The sequence below is a fragment of the Canis lupus genome, chromosome 6 (assembly GCF_011100685.1).
Source record: "Canis lupus familiaris isolate Mischka breed German Shepherd chromosome 6, alternate assembly UU_Cfam_GSD_1.0, whole genome shotgun sequence".
In the NCBI taxonomy this organism is placed as follows: domain Eukaryota; kingdom Metazoa; phylum Chordata; class Mammalia; order Carnivora; family Canidae; genus Canis; species Canis lupus.
Window position 1 is genome coordinate 63,257,357 of NC_049227.1, and position 15,137 is coordinate 63,272,493.

The 15,137-nt window shown below is 40.3% G+C and overlaps 1 protein-coding gene across 1 annotated transcript; it reads left to right on the plus strand.

The window, feature by feature from the left end:
* The first annotated feature begins 685 nt into the window (after positions 1 to 685).
* Positions 686 to 11,371, plus strand: BCL10 (BCL10 immune signaling adaptor). Its single transcript, XM_038541501.1, has 3 exons — positions 686 to 1,009; positions 7,533 to 7,821; positions 9,532 to 11,371. Exons 1-3 carry the CDS (start codon positions 953 to 955, stop codon positions 9,885 to 9,887), a joined length of 702 nt encoding a protein of 233 aa, XP_038397429.1. The 5' UTR covers positions 686 to 952; the 3' UTR covers positions 9,888 to 11,371.
* Positions 11,372 to 15,137: the final 3,766 nt, after the last annotated feature.

Sequence of the window (15,137 nt, forward strand, 5' to 3'; positions counted from 1 at the left end):
AATTCTTCTAAGATAAGATGACTAGACATATTAGTAAGGACTCAATAAGTGTTTGGGTAGTAAAAGATCATCATAAACGGAGTTCATACTGTATGCCAAGTACCTCTGAGAACCTTACATATATAGTATCATTTAATTCTCACAGCAGCCCATAAGGGATGTAAGGTAGACATCCCTTCATCACACAGATGGAACAAATAAGGAAACAGGATCATAAAAAAGTGACCAAAAAGCATGCTGACGTTAAATCGAGTGCTAAAATGAAAGGATTATAGGCGGTTTTTCTCTTTCAAAAATGTCTTGACAAAAAAAAAAAAGTCTTGACTATTGCAGCGGAGCTGCCCGCGGGCCGCGTCCGAGCAGGCGGGTATCTAACCCCACAGCTTCAGTAGGTTAAGGCAGCGGCCGGAAGCTGCGGGGCGGGGTCTGGGGAAAGGGGAGGAGCCCGGGGGGGACGGTCCGGCAGAGACCCGCCTCCGCCGGCGAGCGGTCCGCAAAGGCGGGGCCTGCGGCGGGAGGAGCCTCGGGCCCCACCCACGGAAACGCTCCCGGCAAAGGACGCGCGGGGGCTGTGGGCGGGGCCGGGGGCGGGGCCAGGCTCGGGCCCCGGGCCGGCAGCGATTGGCTCCCGCTGGGAGGGGGCGGGCCCCACGGCCAGCCCCGCCTCGTCGGGGGGCGGGGCCTGCGCCGGCGCCTCCGGGAGAGGAAGGAGCGCAGCGCGGAGCCCGCTGGGGGACGCCCAGGTCTGCGGCGCCCTCGGCCCCAGAGGCGGAGCCGGAAGCTCTACGGGCTCGTCCGTGAGCCTCTGTTTTGGAAGCGGCAGCCCTCTTCCTCTCGACCCGCTCCGCCTGCCCTTGTCGCCGCTTCACCCGGAGGCCCGAGTCCCCTGCCTGGCCGGGCGGTGCCGCCGCAGCTCCCGGACCCGGAAGAGGCGCTACCCCGCTCCTCCGCCATGGAGCCCGCTGCGCCGTCCCTCACCGAGGAGGACCTGACCGAAGTGAAGAAGGACGTGAGTAGCCAGCCTTGCCCGGGCGCCGCCGAGGGCCGGGGGTCGCGGGTGGGCAGGGGCAGGCCCGGCCGGGCGGGCGGGCGAGGAGAGCGGAAACGCGGAGTGGGAGTCCGAGCCGGAGAGGAGCAGGAGCCTGCGGGTCCGAGGGGCTCCAGGTCCGGGCGCTGCTGCACGACGGCGCCCGAGGGACCTCGGTGGAAGCGACCCCTCGTGACCTGTTAATCCACGTTTAGGTCGCTGGGTTCTGAAACCCTGTCCAGTGGAGCGTTTCACCGCACTCAGCTTCTTGCCGACTCTCCACTCCTCCCCGGGGATCTCTACCCCCCACCCCTGCGCTTTGGGGCCGCGTCGTCGGGAGTCGACTGCCCAGGTTCCGCCTTGAGTCACACTCCCTAGGCTGCTGGCCCAACCTGGAGCGACAGCTGGACCCGAGAAAGGCTCCAAGCAGTGGAGCAAATATGTGAAACTCTCTTATAAAGGGGGGTTGGGGGAAGCTCAACAGCTGAAAGCACAACCTGGAATTCCCCTAGTAAGCAAACGCCCACATATTTAAATTGGGGGGTGGGTGTAGCCGAAAATTAATTTACAGGTAAATGCTGAAAATATTCAGTACCTAAATTATGCCCTTTTGCTTGGATGCTGCAGAACTGCACAAATCTTAGTACTTATTTGTTGAGGTATCTCGTTTCTTTTGCTTTTAATTACTTGTTTTGCCACGTGAGACCTGTAGGAGTACCCCCAAAATACTTCGTGTAATTTCGAATTAAAACCAGAAACCCAACAGAAAATGAGTTCTGCAGCACTTAATACAGAATTATATTTGTGAACTGGACAAGACAGCAGCTTTTTTAGATGTTCATCTACCTTAGATGCTTACCCCCTTTTCTCCCTTGAAAGGTTTATTACACTGCACTCATAATTACATAATGACAATTGGAATGACTCATTAACAGAAGGAAACTGGATATGACAGGGATTTGTGCCTTAGTTTGCTCATTCAGCGATACAGATGGAGCGCTTAGTATATGGAAGGCACTGTCCTTGGGCCTGGAAAGATACAAAAAAAAAAAAGATAATCTGGCCTCTGCTTTATATTCTAGTCGAGATAAAACCGGGACATTGATAACTACCACAGAATAAATGAGTGTTGTCTTATATAAGATTGGTGCCAGTGGAACCATGCACTTCAAGAGCTAAGCCTGTGGTGTTCCAAAATCTTTGTCACATAATTTGCAATGTTCCCATTTAATCTTTACAGCAGTGCTGTGAGAGGTTACAGTTGGGCATAAATATAAAACCTGTACACAAACACAGTTGTGAAGAGTGTCTTCCAGGTCTCTTTTTTATTTATTTATTTATTTATTTTTTCTCTTTTTTTTTATATATTTTTTCATTTATTCATGAGAGACACAGAGAGAGAGAGGCAGGCAGAGACACAGGCAGAGGGAGAAGCAGGCTCCATGCAGGGAGCCCGATGTGGGACTGGATCCCAGGTCTCCAGGACCACGCCCTGTGCAAAGGCAGGCACTAAACCATTGAGTCATCCAGGGATCCCCAGTCTTCAGGTCTTTATTCACTTTTTTTCCCTGTCAGTTCATTGATACTATCCATCTCCATGATTTCAATTTACAGCTATCTCAGCAATTCATAATCTTGGGGAATCATGAAGGGGTCTCAGGAGGTCTATGAAAAAAATGTATGTGCACATTTTTTTTCTTAGAGATTTTTTTCATGCTATTTTCAAAATGGTTGATGACCTCAGTCTTAAAATTATCATACAAATATTTGCACTTCCTTCTTTGTCAACTCTAGATGCTTGTTTCCAAATATCTACTGGAAATTTACTTTTATGTTCTGTACACTCCTCATCTTGTCAGAAATTGAACTTTTTATCATCCCTTCCCCAAAGCTGCTTGCTATATTCTCTGTCTTGATGGATAGTATGCCACCACCCCAGCCTTCTGGAAAGTCCCACTCTTTCATTATGCTCCTCCCTTCCCCCTGCCCCCATCAACTTGTTTACCTCATCTTTTGGATTACATGCTGCTGTGAGGTATGCATGGTTCTAACAATTCGAAAATTAGAAATTAAGACGCAATCCCAGTTTGAAAAGAGCTTAATTTCCTGGAAGGAGGGAAACAGACATAAATTAATAATTGCAAATTACAGAATAAGTGCAATGAATTTTGCATTCATCTAGAACACTATCTACTTGACACTCTGCTAAGTGCAGGATATACAGAGTTGAACAAAACAAATGTGGTTTTTGCCTGCTTCAAACATATAGGTCATTAAGGTTGAAGACAAATATATGCTTACAAATTATGCTAAGTACTATGAAGGAGACAAACAGGTATTGAGACAGTAGCAGGGGGAATCAACTTGACATAGGACGGTCAGGGAAGGTTACATTTAAAGTGGTTGCTGAAGAATATAGCAGAACTGGGGCAATAATCCTCTAGGCAGAGTAAGGTTTGTAAAGGAACTAAAACAGGCAAGACCTTGGTGACTTGGGGAAATTGGAAACAGGCAGAGGGTGCTCTGAGAAGTTAGGAAGGTTGGCCTAGAGCCAGATCATGGAGGATTTTACAGATGGTAATAAAGTATTAGGATTTTTCTCAAGTGTAGTAGGGGTCTGCTGAAGAACTATGTTAATATTTTTAATCCCTTTGCCTATTGTATGGACGGAAGGGAGCAAAAGTGAGAAGAGGGAAACTATATTAATTCATGGAATTAATATAGTTAAGAGCTGATGGTGATTTGGATCAGGGGGAAAGCAGTAGAAATGGATGGAACAGGAGGATTCCAGATGCATTTTTGAAATAGAAATGTTAAGATTTGGTGATGGATTGAATTGAGAAAGAGAGTAGAGTCAGACTGGTGAGTGAAAATGTCAGATCAGCAATTAGACCTACAAATCTGAAGATCACAAAGGAGATCCAAGCTGTGGGATTGAGTGAGTTCACCTAGAAAGTTGAGAGCTAGAAGGGAAAAGGGAGATCATAGGGGAGTTTTTTGGTTTTTTTGTTTTTTGTTTTTTGTTTTAAATGAAAGGTCATAGCCACAGAGATGGGAATAGAGCCAGGGGAGTGTGGTATTCACGAAACCAGTATTTCAAGGAGAGGGAGTGGTCAGCTGTGTCCATGCTGCTGAGAGGTAAAATGAAGACAAATGAGGATGAGATTTGACAGTGACGAGGTTCTTGGTGGCTGAGAAGAGTAATGATACAGAATAGAAATGAATTGGGAGATAGGAAGTATAGTTGTGGTATGTAGAAAAGTGAAGTATATGCACAGGGTGCTACAAGGACAGAAGAGAGGAGTGCCTAATTCCTTCTGGGGAGTTTAAACAAAGCTTCCTGAAGGAGGTGACCACTGTGCTGAATCATAAATGATAAATAGGGACTTAGGGTATGAGAAGAGAAAATCAGATAAAGTGACAACATGAAGAACTACACAGTGACAGTTTTAGGTAGAACACAAAGTACCAGGACAGTTAGAGGTGGTGACAGATTAAGCTCCAGAGGCAGGATCCATCCTATGAAGTGCCCTGTCTGCCATTATCAAATAGCTGTTACTTATTGTGTACTGACTGTGTATCAGAGACTGTGTCAAGCCTTCATACTCATTGTCCTACTGAGTCCTTCTAGAGGTTCTGCAGGGTAAGTGTTTATCACTATTTTACAAATAAGGAACCTGAAGCTTAGCTTAAGTTTCTTGCCCCAGTTCTTAAAGAAGTATATGGCAAATTACGATCCAAACTGACATTGGCCTTATTCAAAGCCATACTCTTGACCTCTCTACTATTCTGCCAAAGTTGAGGAACTTTATCTTTTAAGTTGGTGGAACACACTGTTTTAAATTTTTACAAAATTAACTGACAACATTTCAATATTAGTAGAATTCCACTCCAGATTTTCATTTTCTCTTGAAAAATTGGAAGATCTGATAGATGTGTGAAGGAGAAATTTGAGTGGGAGGAAAAAAATGGGAAGTACAGCTAGGTGTCTTGTTTGTTAATAGTCCCTGCAACGTATGACGAAGACCTGAGCTAAGGCAATGCTAATGATAAAGATGAAGTGAAGGGGCAGATTTGATAAATACAAGGGGTAAGTTGGCAGGACTTGGTGGGTAGGTGATCAGATGTGGCAAGGGAGCAACAGAGAGGAAGTTGAGGATGAGTTGAAGGTTTATCGCATGATCAGCTGGATGGTGGTACTCCCAAATGAGTGAAGACTATCAAATGGAAAGGACAGGCAAAGATATCAAATTTGGTTTTAGACAAGTTGATTCAAGTAGCTTTGGGATGTCTAAGTGGAGAAAGTCTTGATCACATACACAAATTTGGGGATCATCAGTATGTAAGTAGTAGAGATGACAGCAGATGAGGTTTTTCAAGGAGTTCAGCTTTAAAATCAATTCTCTCCCTCCATCCTCACTGCTTAAATTCATGCACTCAACATAGCTTATGTAAAATATTGTGGCAGTCTCCTTATGGGTCTCCCAATTTTTGCTCCCCCAAGTCCTCTGCAAAAGTTTTTATTATTTTATTACTTCTTATTTATAAACCCTTTGACTCTTGGCTACAGGGAAACATATGTTTCTCAACATGTTATAAAAACTCTTCCATAATACAACCTGTTTTCCTTTCCTTAAGCTTAATTCCTTAAGCTTAATTTCTTACCAGTGTCACATGCACCCCTGCATCCCAACTACCCCAGACTTGTTAGTATTCTCCTCTGTGCACCTTCATACTACAAGTATACCCTCTCTAAATTTCCCGGATCATGGAGGTACAGTTAATTGTTTACTCTGTACTTCCCTAATACTTGTGGTTTTTTTCTGGGTCATATCACATTGTATGATAATTATTGGCTTGTGTTTGATAGATACTCCAACGAGACTGTGTGCCCTTTGCATACAGGATTCAAGTTCTGTTCATATTTGTATGCTCAACACTTGGCATATTGGGTATTTAGATATATGAAGAGTTTGTTGCGTGAACAAATAAATGAATGTGGGAGCTCAGTGGCTGAGAACTATAGGGACCCTTCACCCAGCCTACTTTTGTGCCACCATGTACTCAAATATTTCTAAGATCTTCCATTGCCTTTAGCTCATCATGATAAATGTAAGTCAAATTAGTCATCATTGTCTTCATCACTAACATTTATATTGACCAGTTACTATGTACCAGGCACTTTCCTAAGTACTTTACATATATTATTTTGTTCCTCATAATACTCAGATGAGGAAGCAGAGGCCCCCAGGGAGTTAAGTTATTTGCCCAAGATCACATATCTAGTAAGTAGGAGAGCTAGAAAACAGTCATTGGCATCAAATTATTAATGCTATTTAGTGGGACCCACGTCTGCTCATTAAGCCCCCTGAGGCACTTCTCAGATCTAAGCCTGTTTTCTGTGATTTCCTTTTCTTCATCTCTTTAATTTCTTCCAACATTCACTATTGCTTTAGTGTACTCCCCCACCCCACCCCACCCGGCACCCACTTCCTTCTACCCCCTGACTCACTGAGTTAGAATATAGTCTTTCCAACTAACTCCAAAGATAGACACATTAAGGGCTCTTATAGTTATGCTCTTTTAAAGACATTCATACTCTAGGATAGACACTCTATGGTTTTACTCTAAGAAAATGGAAAAAAAAATTTTTATAAGATTTTATTTATTTATTCATGAGAGACACACAGAGAGAGGCAGAGACATAGGCAGAGGGAGAAGCAGGCTCCATGCTGAGAGCCTGATGTGGGACTCGATTCCGGAACTCCGGGATCACGCCCTGGGCCGAAGGCAGACATTTAACCGCTGAGCCACCAAGGCATCCCAGGAAAATGAAAGATTAATAAACATGAGAAGGTTATAAATTATGGGACCTCGCTAAGTTATCCTCTTTGGTCCTGACTAATCCTGGATTCCATGTTAAATGGTAACTAAAATGTATGGAAGCCTCTGCCCTCATCTTTACCCCTGAAAGTGGAGGCCTGAGCATACCTCCCCTATTTCCATGGACCTGGGCGCTCTAGACCTATTCCCTTGTCTCAATAGCGTGGCCTTGGTTTATAGGTGTGAAGATGAGATTAAAACAGGACAGAAGAAGGGCAGCCCCAGTGGCTCAGCGGTTTAGCGCTGCCTTCAGCCCAGGGCCTGATCCTGGAGACTTGGGATCGAGTTCCGCATCGGGCTCCCTGCATGGAGCCTGCTTCTCTCTGCCTGTGTCTCTGACTCTCTCTCTCTCTATGTCTCTCATGAATGAATGAATGAATGAATTAATTAATTAATTTTAAAAATCTTAAAAAAAAAGCTGCAAGGAATGTTTAGTCTGGGACCTACTTCTGTCTACTTGGCCCTTCGTCTTAATAACATGGATTTTAGTAGGTCTGAGCCTCTTGACTTCAGTACGTTTTCTCTCACCAATTAAGATTCCTAACTAATGATCAGTCACCTATGTGATTTCCTCAAGTGAGGGTGAAAAAAAAGCACTGAAGCACAGTTTTATGTCTTTCAGGCTTTAGAAAATCTGCGTGTATACCTGTGTGAAAAAATCATAGCTGAGAGACATTTTGATCACTTACGTGCAAAAAAAATACTCAGTAGAGAAGACACTGAAGAAATTTCTTGCCGAACATCAAGCAGGAAAAGGGCCGGAAAATTGTTAGACTATTTACAAGAAAACCCCAAAGGACTAGATACACTGGTTGAATCTATTCGGCGAGAAAAAACACAGAACTTCCTGATTCAGAAGATTACAGATGAAGTGCTGAAACTTAGAAATATAAAACTAGAACATCTGAAAGGTAAGATATTTTGGTGTCCAAGAATTCGTTTAAATGTAACAATGCTTTTAAAAGCAAAATACAAAACAAATCAAGAAATCATCATTTTGTTTTTATTCAAAAAGTTTCAGCTTCAGAATTACATTTGATTTACATTTTTTTAACCTTCTGTCGTTTCATTGGAAGATTAGAATATCACTCTGTGTTCTGTATTTATATTCATTTAACAATACCATTTATACAAAAATGAAATCCTGGTGTACATAGGAGTTTGTTTCTCAAGTCTGCAGGATAGAAGATCAGTCTATTCAAAAGTAACCCCTGAAAATGCACATAACACATGAAGAAAAATATATAAGGCAAGGTATTTGTAATAAGTCCAACTGTAATGGTTCTTCCACCAGTTGATCACAGAATGAAGCGATTGGCATATGTTTGTAAGAATCGTGTTATGTAAATTATCCATAGCTTTAAACACTAGAGTTACATGTCATGAGAGAGGCGTGGGAACAAAGGTTGATGAATGACTTGCCGTGTCTCACCCTCACCCCGGAGCACACACTCACTAATTGGAATACTACACAGAATTGCCTCTACTGTTTAAATCCTCCTCTCCCCACAAACCCCATCTCTCTCCCTGTGCCTTTCTCTAGACAGTTGAGATAAATGTGCATGTGATGTAGCTCTACTCCAGCTGTTCTAGGCACTGGGGATCCAGAAAAGAGTAATTTAGGCCCTTAAGAAACTCTGTAAGTCCATATTGGGACACATTGGAAGTCTCCCCTCCTGAGCCATATTTCAGAAAATAGTTTCTATAGCATAGATCAGAAATGCTGAAGGTATTGTGAAGTTGAACAGCTGTTGGGGGAAAAATGATCTATAAATATACTTTATAGATTTTGCAGATTTTACATAAAATTTCTCAAGTCAGGAGATTCTGTGCCTATAGACATGTTAAATATTTGCTAAGACTAATAGAAAGATAGAATTTGTGCTTATTCTTTTACCCTGAGGCTAATTGTTAGCTACACCCATTGGATAAGGTAAAATTCTTTGATCAGAACAACCGCTGTCATTTAAGTAGACCATTAGGTTTGAGAACCAGGACATTATTAATGTGAAGAGACCTGGGTTATAGTTCTCAGTTTCCCAGGAAGTGGTTCTGGAAGGTTGGGTATGACTTAACTATTTGGGGACTCTCTTTTTTCATCTATACTAGTGAGAAGTTATCCAGGGGACCTCTGAAATCCCTTCCACTTCTAACACCCTGTGATTCAAGAATCCGTACTTGGTATTATTTAGCTCAGAATTTGAGCATATGGTCTGTTTAAAGTTTGTTTTTTATTAGGTAATGTGTTTTGTGCCAGAATGCTAAAGAATAGCAGTTTTGAAAGCTGTTTCTTATTTTATGAAAAATTTTAGGGGCTACTTAATATTTTCTAGGTCATTCAGTGGTTAAGTATATAAGTATACAAATTAAATGTGAATGATAGCATATCATTTAGCTTCCTTGAGACTATTTCCTTATCTAGGAATAAAAATAATGGTGCACTTCATGGCGGTTGGGAAAAGCAAATGAAACGTGAAATGGATTATGACCAAATTTATAAATTGCTGTTTAAATTTTGGTTATGTGGTAGCCAGCTTGTAATCTCTAAAAATGTACAAGATAGGTATGGGCTTAATTTTTTTAGTTACTTTTTCATTTACATCTGAATAATTTTATCATAGGACTGAAATGTAGCAGCTGTGAACCTTTTCCAGATGGAGCCACAAACAACTTCTCTAGATCAAATTCAGATGAAAGTAATTTCTCTGAAAAACTGAGAGCATCCACTGTCATATACCATCCAGAAGGAGAATCCAGCACAGCCCCTTTTTTTTCTACTGAGTCTTCACTGAATTTGCCTGTCCTAGAAGTTGGCAGAACTGAAAATCCCACCTTCTCTTCAACTACACTTCCCAGGCCTGGGGACCCTGGGGCTCCTCCTTTGCCACCAGAGCTGCAGTTAGAAGATGGAGGAACTTGTGGAAACTCTAGTGAGATGTTTCTTCCCTTGAGGTCACGTGCTGTTTCGCATCAATGACAGTTTGCAGCCTCTTAATTTTTTTTAATAATGACAAAAAATATTTGAAAGATTATCAGTCTTTTTATAAAATTACTGTAATGACTTAACATTTGATATATGTTTTTTAAAATGCAGTGGAAGCCTACTTTATAAAAAAGACTTTTTTAGAACCAAAGAATTGCATACTTTTAGATAGCTAAAGAACATCATGTTGATCATGTACTTTTCAGTGTTTTCCATTCTTTCCATTTTTAAAGTATTGAGTGTTTTCACATTTTTTAAGACTAATAGGGAACATTTCTCTATTTGAGAATAGAGTGTTAGGGTAGGAATGATGTCTCAGTGTATTTGTACTAGAATTTTCATAGTCTAATAGTCCTTTCCGACTATTCAGTAAATTTTCAGACTAAGCTATATCTATATGGTAATAAATCCAGTCACTGACAGGAAAACTACGAGTGTACTGAAAAGAACCTCCCACTCACTTGGGCTAAACACTTACAGAGTCCCCTTCTGATGTGGAGGAGCACCTAAGGGAGTCTGAGCCACCTAAGATCTCAATTTGCCAAAATACGTTTCTTATTAACCTTATTAATTAATACCACTTTCTTAGGATTTTCACAATCTTATCATTTTCATTCCTACAGAAAAAAATCTCAGCAAAAACCTGCTATTACACGTAATTTGGTGAGGTTTCAAAAGTATTTTTCTGAACTTTTCATCCTCTTTCAGTGAGGACCACTGTACAAGTTGAAATAACTAGAACAAAATGTTGTCTGTGTGTGTATATGTGCTAGTCTTGTCTTCGATACTGTCTGGAACAAGTGGGCCATTGGCTTCATTTGTCTTTTTTACTATATAACAAAGTTTGACTAGTTTTACACCTTTATAAGTTTTATGCTGTCATTGGTTTTATTTAAATTATAATCTCCTTGTTTCCTGATATATGTCTCATATATTTCCATTACTTTGAAAAGGCAGAGGTGGGACTATGCTATTAACAACAAGAGTTTTTGAATTACAGTGCTATTTTTTTTGGAAGTTTCAAGTATTTCAATAGGAAATAAATACCTAAAATAATTTTTTTACATGTACCAATTTTTATAGAAATCTTACTTCAAGTGATGAGATCAAGTTGCATTTCTGGATAGACATGTATTTATCAATCACAAAGAAGATCGGCCTTTGGCTTTAGAACTTGTTTTAAGCCTGGATAATTTTTGTAGTGTAACATTTTCTAAGGATTATGGGAAGCATGTTTCACCTTCAGCAAGGCATAAGAAAACAGTGGCATTACATTTAAAGAAGTTAAAAAGCAGAAGCAGGCTTTTCATTTCATTAATTAAAATTTGATATGTGGTTACTCTTATTTAAAAATAATTTACTCAGAATCAGAAATAATTTAGATATACTGTATCACCCACATTTATAGTTGATAACACTGAGTTTTCTTTCAGACTGTTAACTATACAGACAATAAAATTAAGGTTTTAACAAACTTAGCCTTTTGGGTTTTCTGAATCCTATGAAGTCAATTTTTTTTTTCCTTTAAACTGAAAACCACCTATTGCTGGAAGTACATAAATTAGAATGACTCACAGGTTGGTGAATGCAGGAGTGAAAAAGTTACTTTTTACAGATATTGTATTATCACTTCACACAAAAGCAACAATCCTGATCTCACTTTATAATTCTATCTTATTCAATAGACTTTATTTTTTAGCATGGTTTTAGATTTGTAGAAACATTGAGCAGAAAGTACAGTTTCCATATGCCCCCACTTCCTCTGTTTTCCATTTTGATATCTTGCATTAGTGTGGTATATTCATTAGAATTGATTAACTAGTCTTGAAACATTATTAACTAAACTTAGTAGTTTACATTAGGATCTACTCTGTGCTGTGCACTTCTATAGTTTGGTTGTCTTTTTTTTTTTTTTTTTAAGATTTTACTTATCTATAGCAGCACATGCACTAGCAGAAAGAGAGGCAGACTGAGAGGAGAGAATCCTCCAGCAGACTCCCCACTGAGCTTGGACTCGGATGCAGGGCTTGGCTTGATCCTGTGACCCTGAGATCATAACCTGAGCCAAAATCAAGAGTCAAACTCTTAACCGACTGAGACACTGAGGCCCCCCAGTTCTATGGGTTTTGTTAAATGCGTAAAGTCATCTATCCACCAGTATGATATCATACAGGACAGTTTCACTGCCCTAAAAATTTCCTGTGTTCCACTTACTCATCTCTTCCTTTTCCCTCCCCCTTCCAACCCTGGCAACCACTGATCCTTTTATTGTCTCTGTGGTTTTGTTTTTTCCAAAATGTCACATAGTTGGAATCATATGTAGCCCGAGTAGTATGTGGCCTAATTTTTCTCCATGTCTATTCATGGTGAACACACCTCTTACTTTTGGTCAGTATGTTGGTCTTAGTGCAAGGTCAAACACTGGCAAATTAGGAACAGGCCAGAATAATGGCAAATTTTTGTTTTGTTTCAGTTTTTTTTTAAGAAGTGTTTTGGCTCTGTTTGGGATTTGGGGATTTGTTTATTTTGATAAACAGATTTTGTTAAATTTTAACTAATTACCAATCTTTTGTGTTTAGTGATTTCTGTCCCCTGTTTTAGAAATTTTTTCTTCTCTCAATGTCATGATGGTATTTTCCTATGTTTTTTTCTGGAAACTTAGTTATTTTAGTTTCATAATTGGCCATATAATTCATTATGAAGTGATTTCTATGTATGGTGTAAGGTAGAAGCCAAGTCTTACAGGTGCTGGCTTTTAACCTAAGCAATTTCAAAGGGAGCAGAAAGTTCTAGGCTCTGGTCTTATCTTGTATCAGTGGATAAATATATACACTTTTGATTTTGGGGGAAAAAAAGCAAACCAAGAAGCAAATCAATCTATAGTTGTTGAATGTAAACTTATGAAGGCTATCTGAAAGGAGAGCTAAAACAAACTCGGGATAAAGTAAAGGACTCAAAATCACACAACTTTTTAGGATAAAAATATTTGGCTCCACAGTCCATGCTCTTTCCATAACTCCATCCTCTTCTTAGCATTTCTTACATGACAGGAAGTTAAGAGTGGGGATTATGTATTTTTTCAGTCATTAATTTAGTGATTATCGAGTATCTATTCTAGGTGTTGGAGATACAGTGATAAAGTCTGTATCCTCAAAAAATTCACATTCTAGCTGGGGAAGATAAAATATAAACATGGAGACCTAGGTAATTCTAGTTGCCATGGATACAAATAGGGCATGTGTGAATTAAAACATAACTTGGGAAAGAGTATAGGTAGCACCATCAGGGAAGTCCTCTCAGACCAGGTGGCAGTTGAGCTGAGATGTATCCAAAAGACACAGAAACCAGCTTAAAGGGGCTCCCACAGGCCAAATCCAGAATAATTTCAACATCAAAATAAATAATAATAGTTTAGGGCAGCCCGGGTGGCTCTGGTTTAGCACTGCCTTTAGCCCAGGGCCTGATCCTGGAGACCTGGGATCGAGTCCCACATCGGGCTCCCTGCATGGAGCCGGCTTCTCCCTCTGCCTGTGTCTCTGCCTCTCTCTCTTTCTCTCTGTCTCTCATGAATAAATAAATAAATACAATCTTTTAAAAAATAATAATAGTTTATAGATCATTGGATAAAATAAGAAACCATGAGTCCATGCTAATATACATGGACAAATAATGTGATGAAGAATGGGATATTGACCTAGTCTCAAATATCTCCCTACACAACACTTATTAATTACAAAGGACAAAAGTAACTTGATGGTAGAAAAGCCTGCCAGATACTACCTTAAACAAAAGATCAGGGGCACCTGGCTGTCTCAGCTGGTAGAGCATGTGACTCTTGATCTTGGGGTTGTGAGTTTGAGCCCCAAGTTGGGTGTAGAGACTACTTAAAATCCTTTAAGAAATGGTTAAAATCATCAGTACTAAAGCAAATGAAATCACATGCCTACTGATTGGATGCAATGAGAAGAACACACCACCACTTTCATAATATTCTTTTTTTTTTTTTAAGGATTTTATTTATTTATTCGACAGAGAGAGAGCACAAGCAGGTGGAGTGGCAGGGAGAGGGAAAAGCAGGCTTCCCCCTGAGCAGAGGGCTCGATATGGGCCTTGATGCCAGGATCATGACCTGAGCTGAAGCCAGACATTCAACCAACTGAGCCACCCAGTTTCATGATATTCTTAAAGATTTGTAACCTGCATTTCATCACCAAGACAAATTGAGGCATCTTCTACAAGATACCTGTTCTATAATCTTAATGTCAAGATCATGAATGTTAGACTGAAAGGCCATTTCAGGTTGAAGGAGATGAAGAGACATGGCCACTAAATACAATGCATGAATCTAAACAACTTTAAAGATTATTAAATGTTATGAAAATTAGCAAGCAAGAAAGAAGAAGAATAGTAGAGGTTGACTTGGTAATAAGTGTTTGGACTCAGACTATATTTTAAATTTGAAATGATAAGACTTAGTGACTTTTGACTTGAGCATCTGGATTAATAATGCTGTAATTTGGGGTGCCTGGCTGGCATAGTCTATAGAGCTTATGACTCTTGATCTCAGGGTCATGAGTTCAAGCCCCACGTTGGGTGCAGAGATTACTCACAAGTAATGGTAATACTGCTTCTCCCTCTGCCTATGTCTCTGCCTCTTTCTGTGTGTCTTTCATGAATAAATAAAATATTTTTTTAAAAAAGAGCCACAAGATACACGTGGTTATCTTAATATCAGTTTTAATAACGTCATTTTAAATATTTTTATATATTAAACTAAAAGCTGTATTAGAGACTAATATATAAAATTTGCATACATTTTCAAAATATTATACTATATGCCCCCAAGATTTTATGCTCATGGGGCTCCAGGCCACACTGTATCAGTTTTACCTATGGAGGGGCTGGAGATTGAGGTCAGCCATATGGGCAATCAACTATGTCTACTATGTCTACGTGACTGAACTCCAATTAAAACACTGGACACCAAGGCTTGGGTGAATCTCCTGGTTAGCATGCATACTATCACATATCTTTGTTAATACCATCTACACGTTTATGGGGAAAGGACACTGGAAGCTCTGTGTGTGGAAATCTGGGCTCTACCCCTTGCACCTCTTTCCTTGCCTGATTTTAATCTGTATCCCTTTGCTGCAATAAACCACAAGCAAAAGTAAAATAGCTTCCAGTGAGTTTTGGGAGTCCTTTTAGCAAAAACTTGCAATTGGTGTCAGAAGTGAGGATGGT

What these genes read in the sequence shown, in the direction of transcription:
- BCL10 (XM_038541501.1), top strand. Translation starts at nt 953, where the DNA reads ATGGAGCCCGCTGCGCCGTCCCTCACCGAGGAGGACCTGACCGAAGTG. An exon ending in TGACCGAAGTGAAGAAGGAC is followed by an intron (nt 1,010 to 7,532) that starts GTGAGTAGCCAG and finishes TATGTCTTTCAG; the next exon opens with GCTTTAGAAAATCTGCGTGT. An exon ending in AAAACTAGAACATCTGAAAG is followed by an intron (nt 7,822 to 9,531) that starts GTAAGATATTTT and finishes ATTTTATCATAG; the next exon opens with GACTGAAATGTAGCAGCTGT.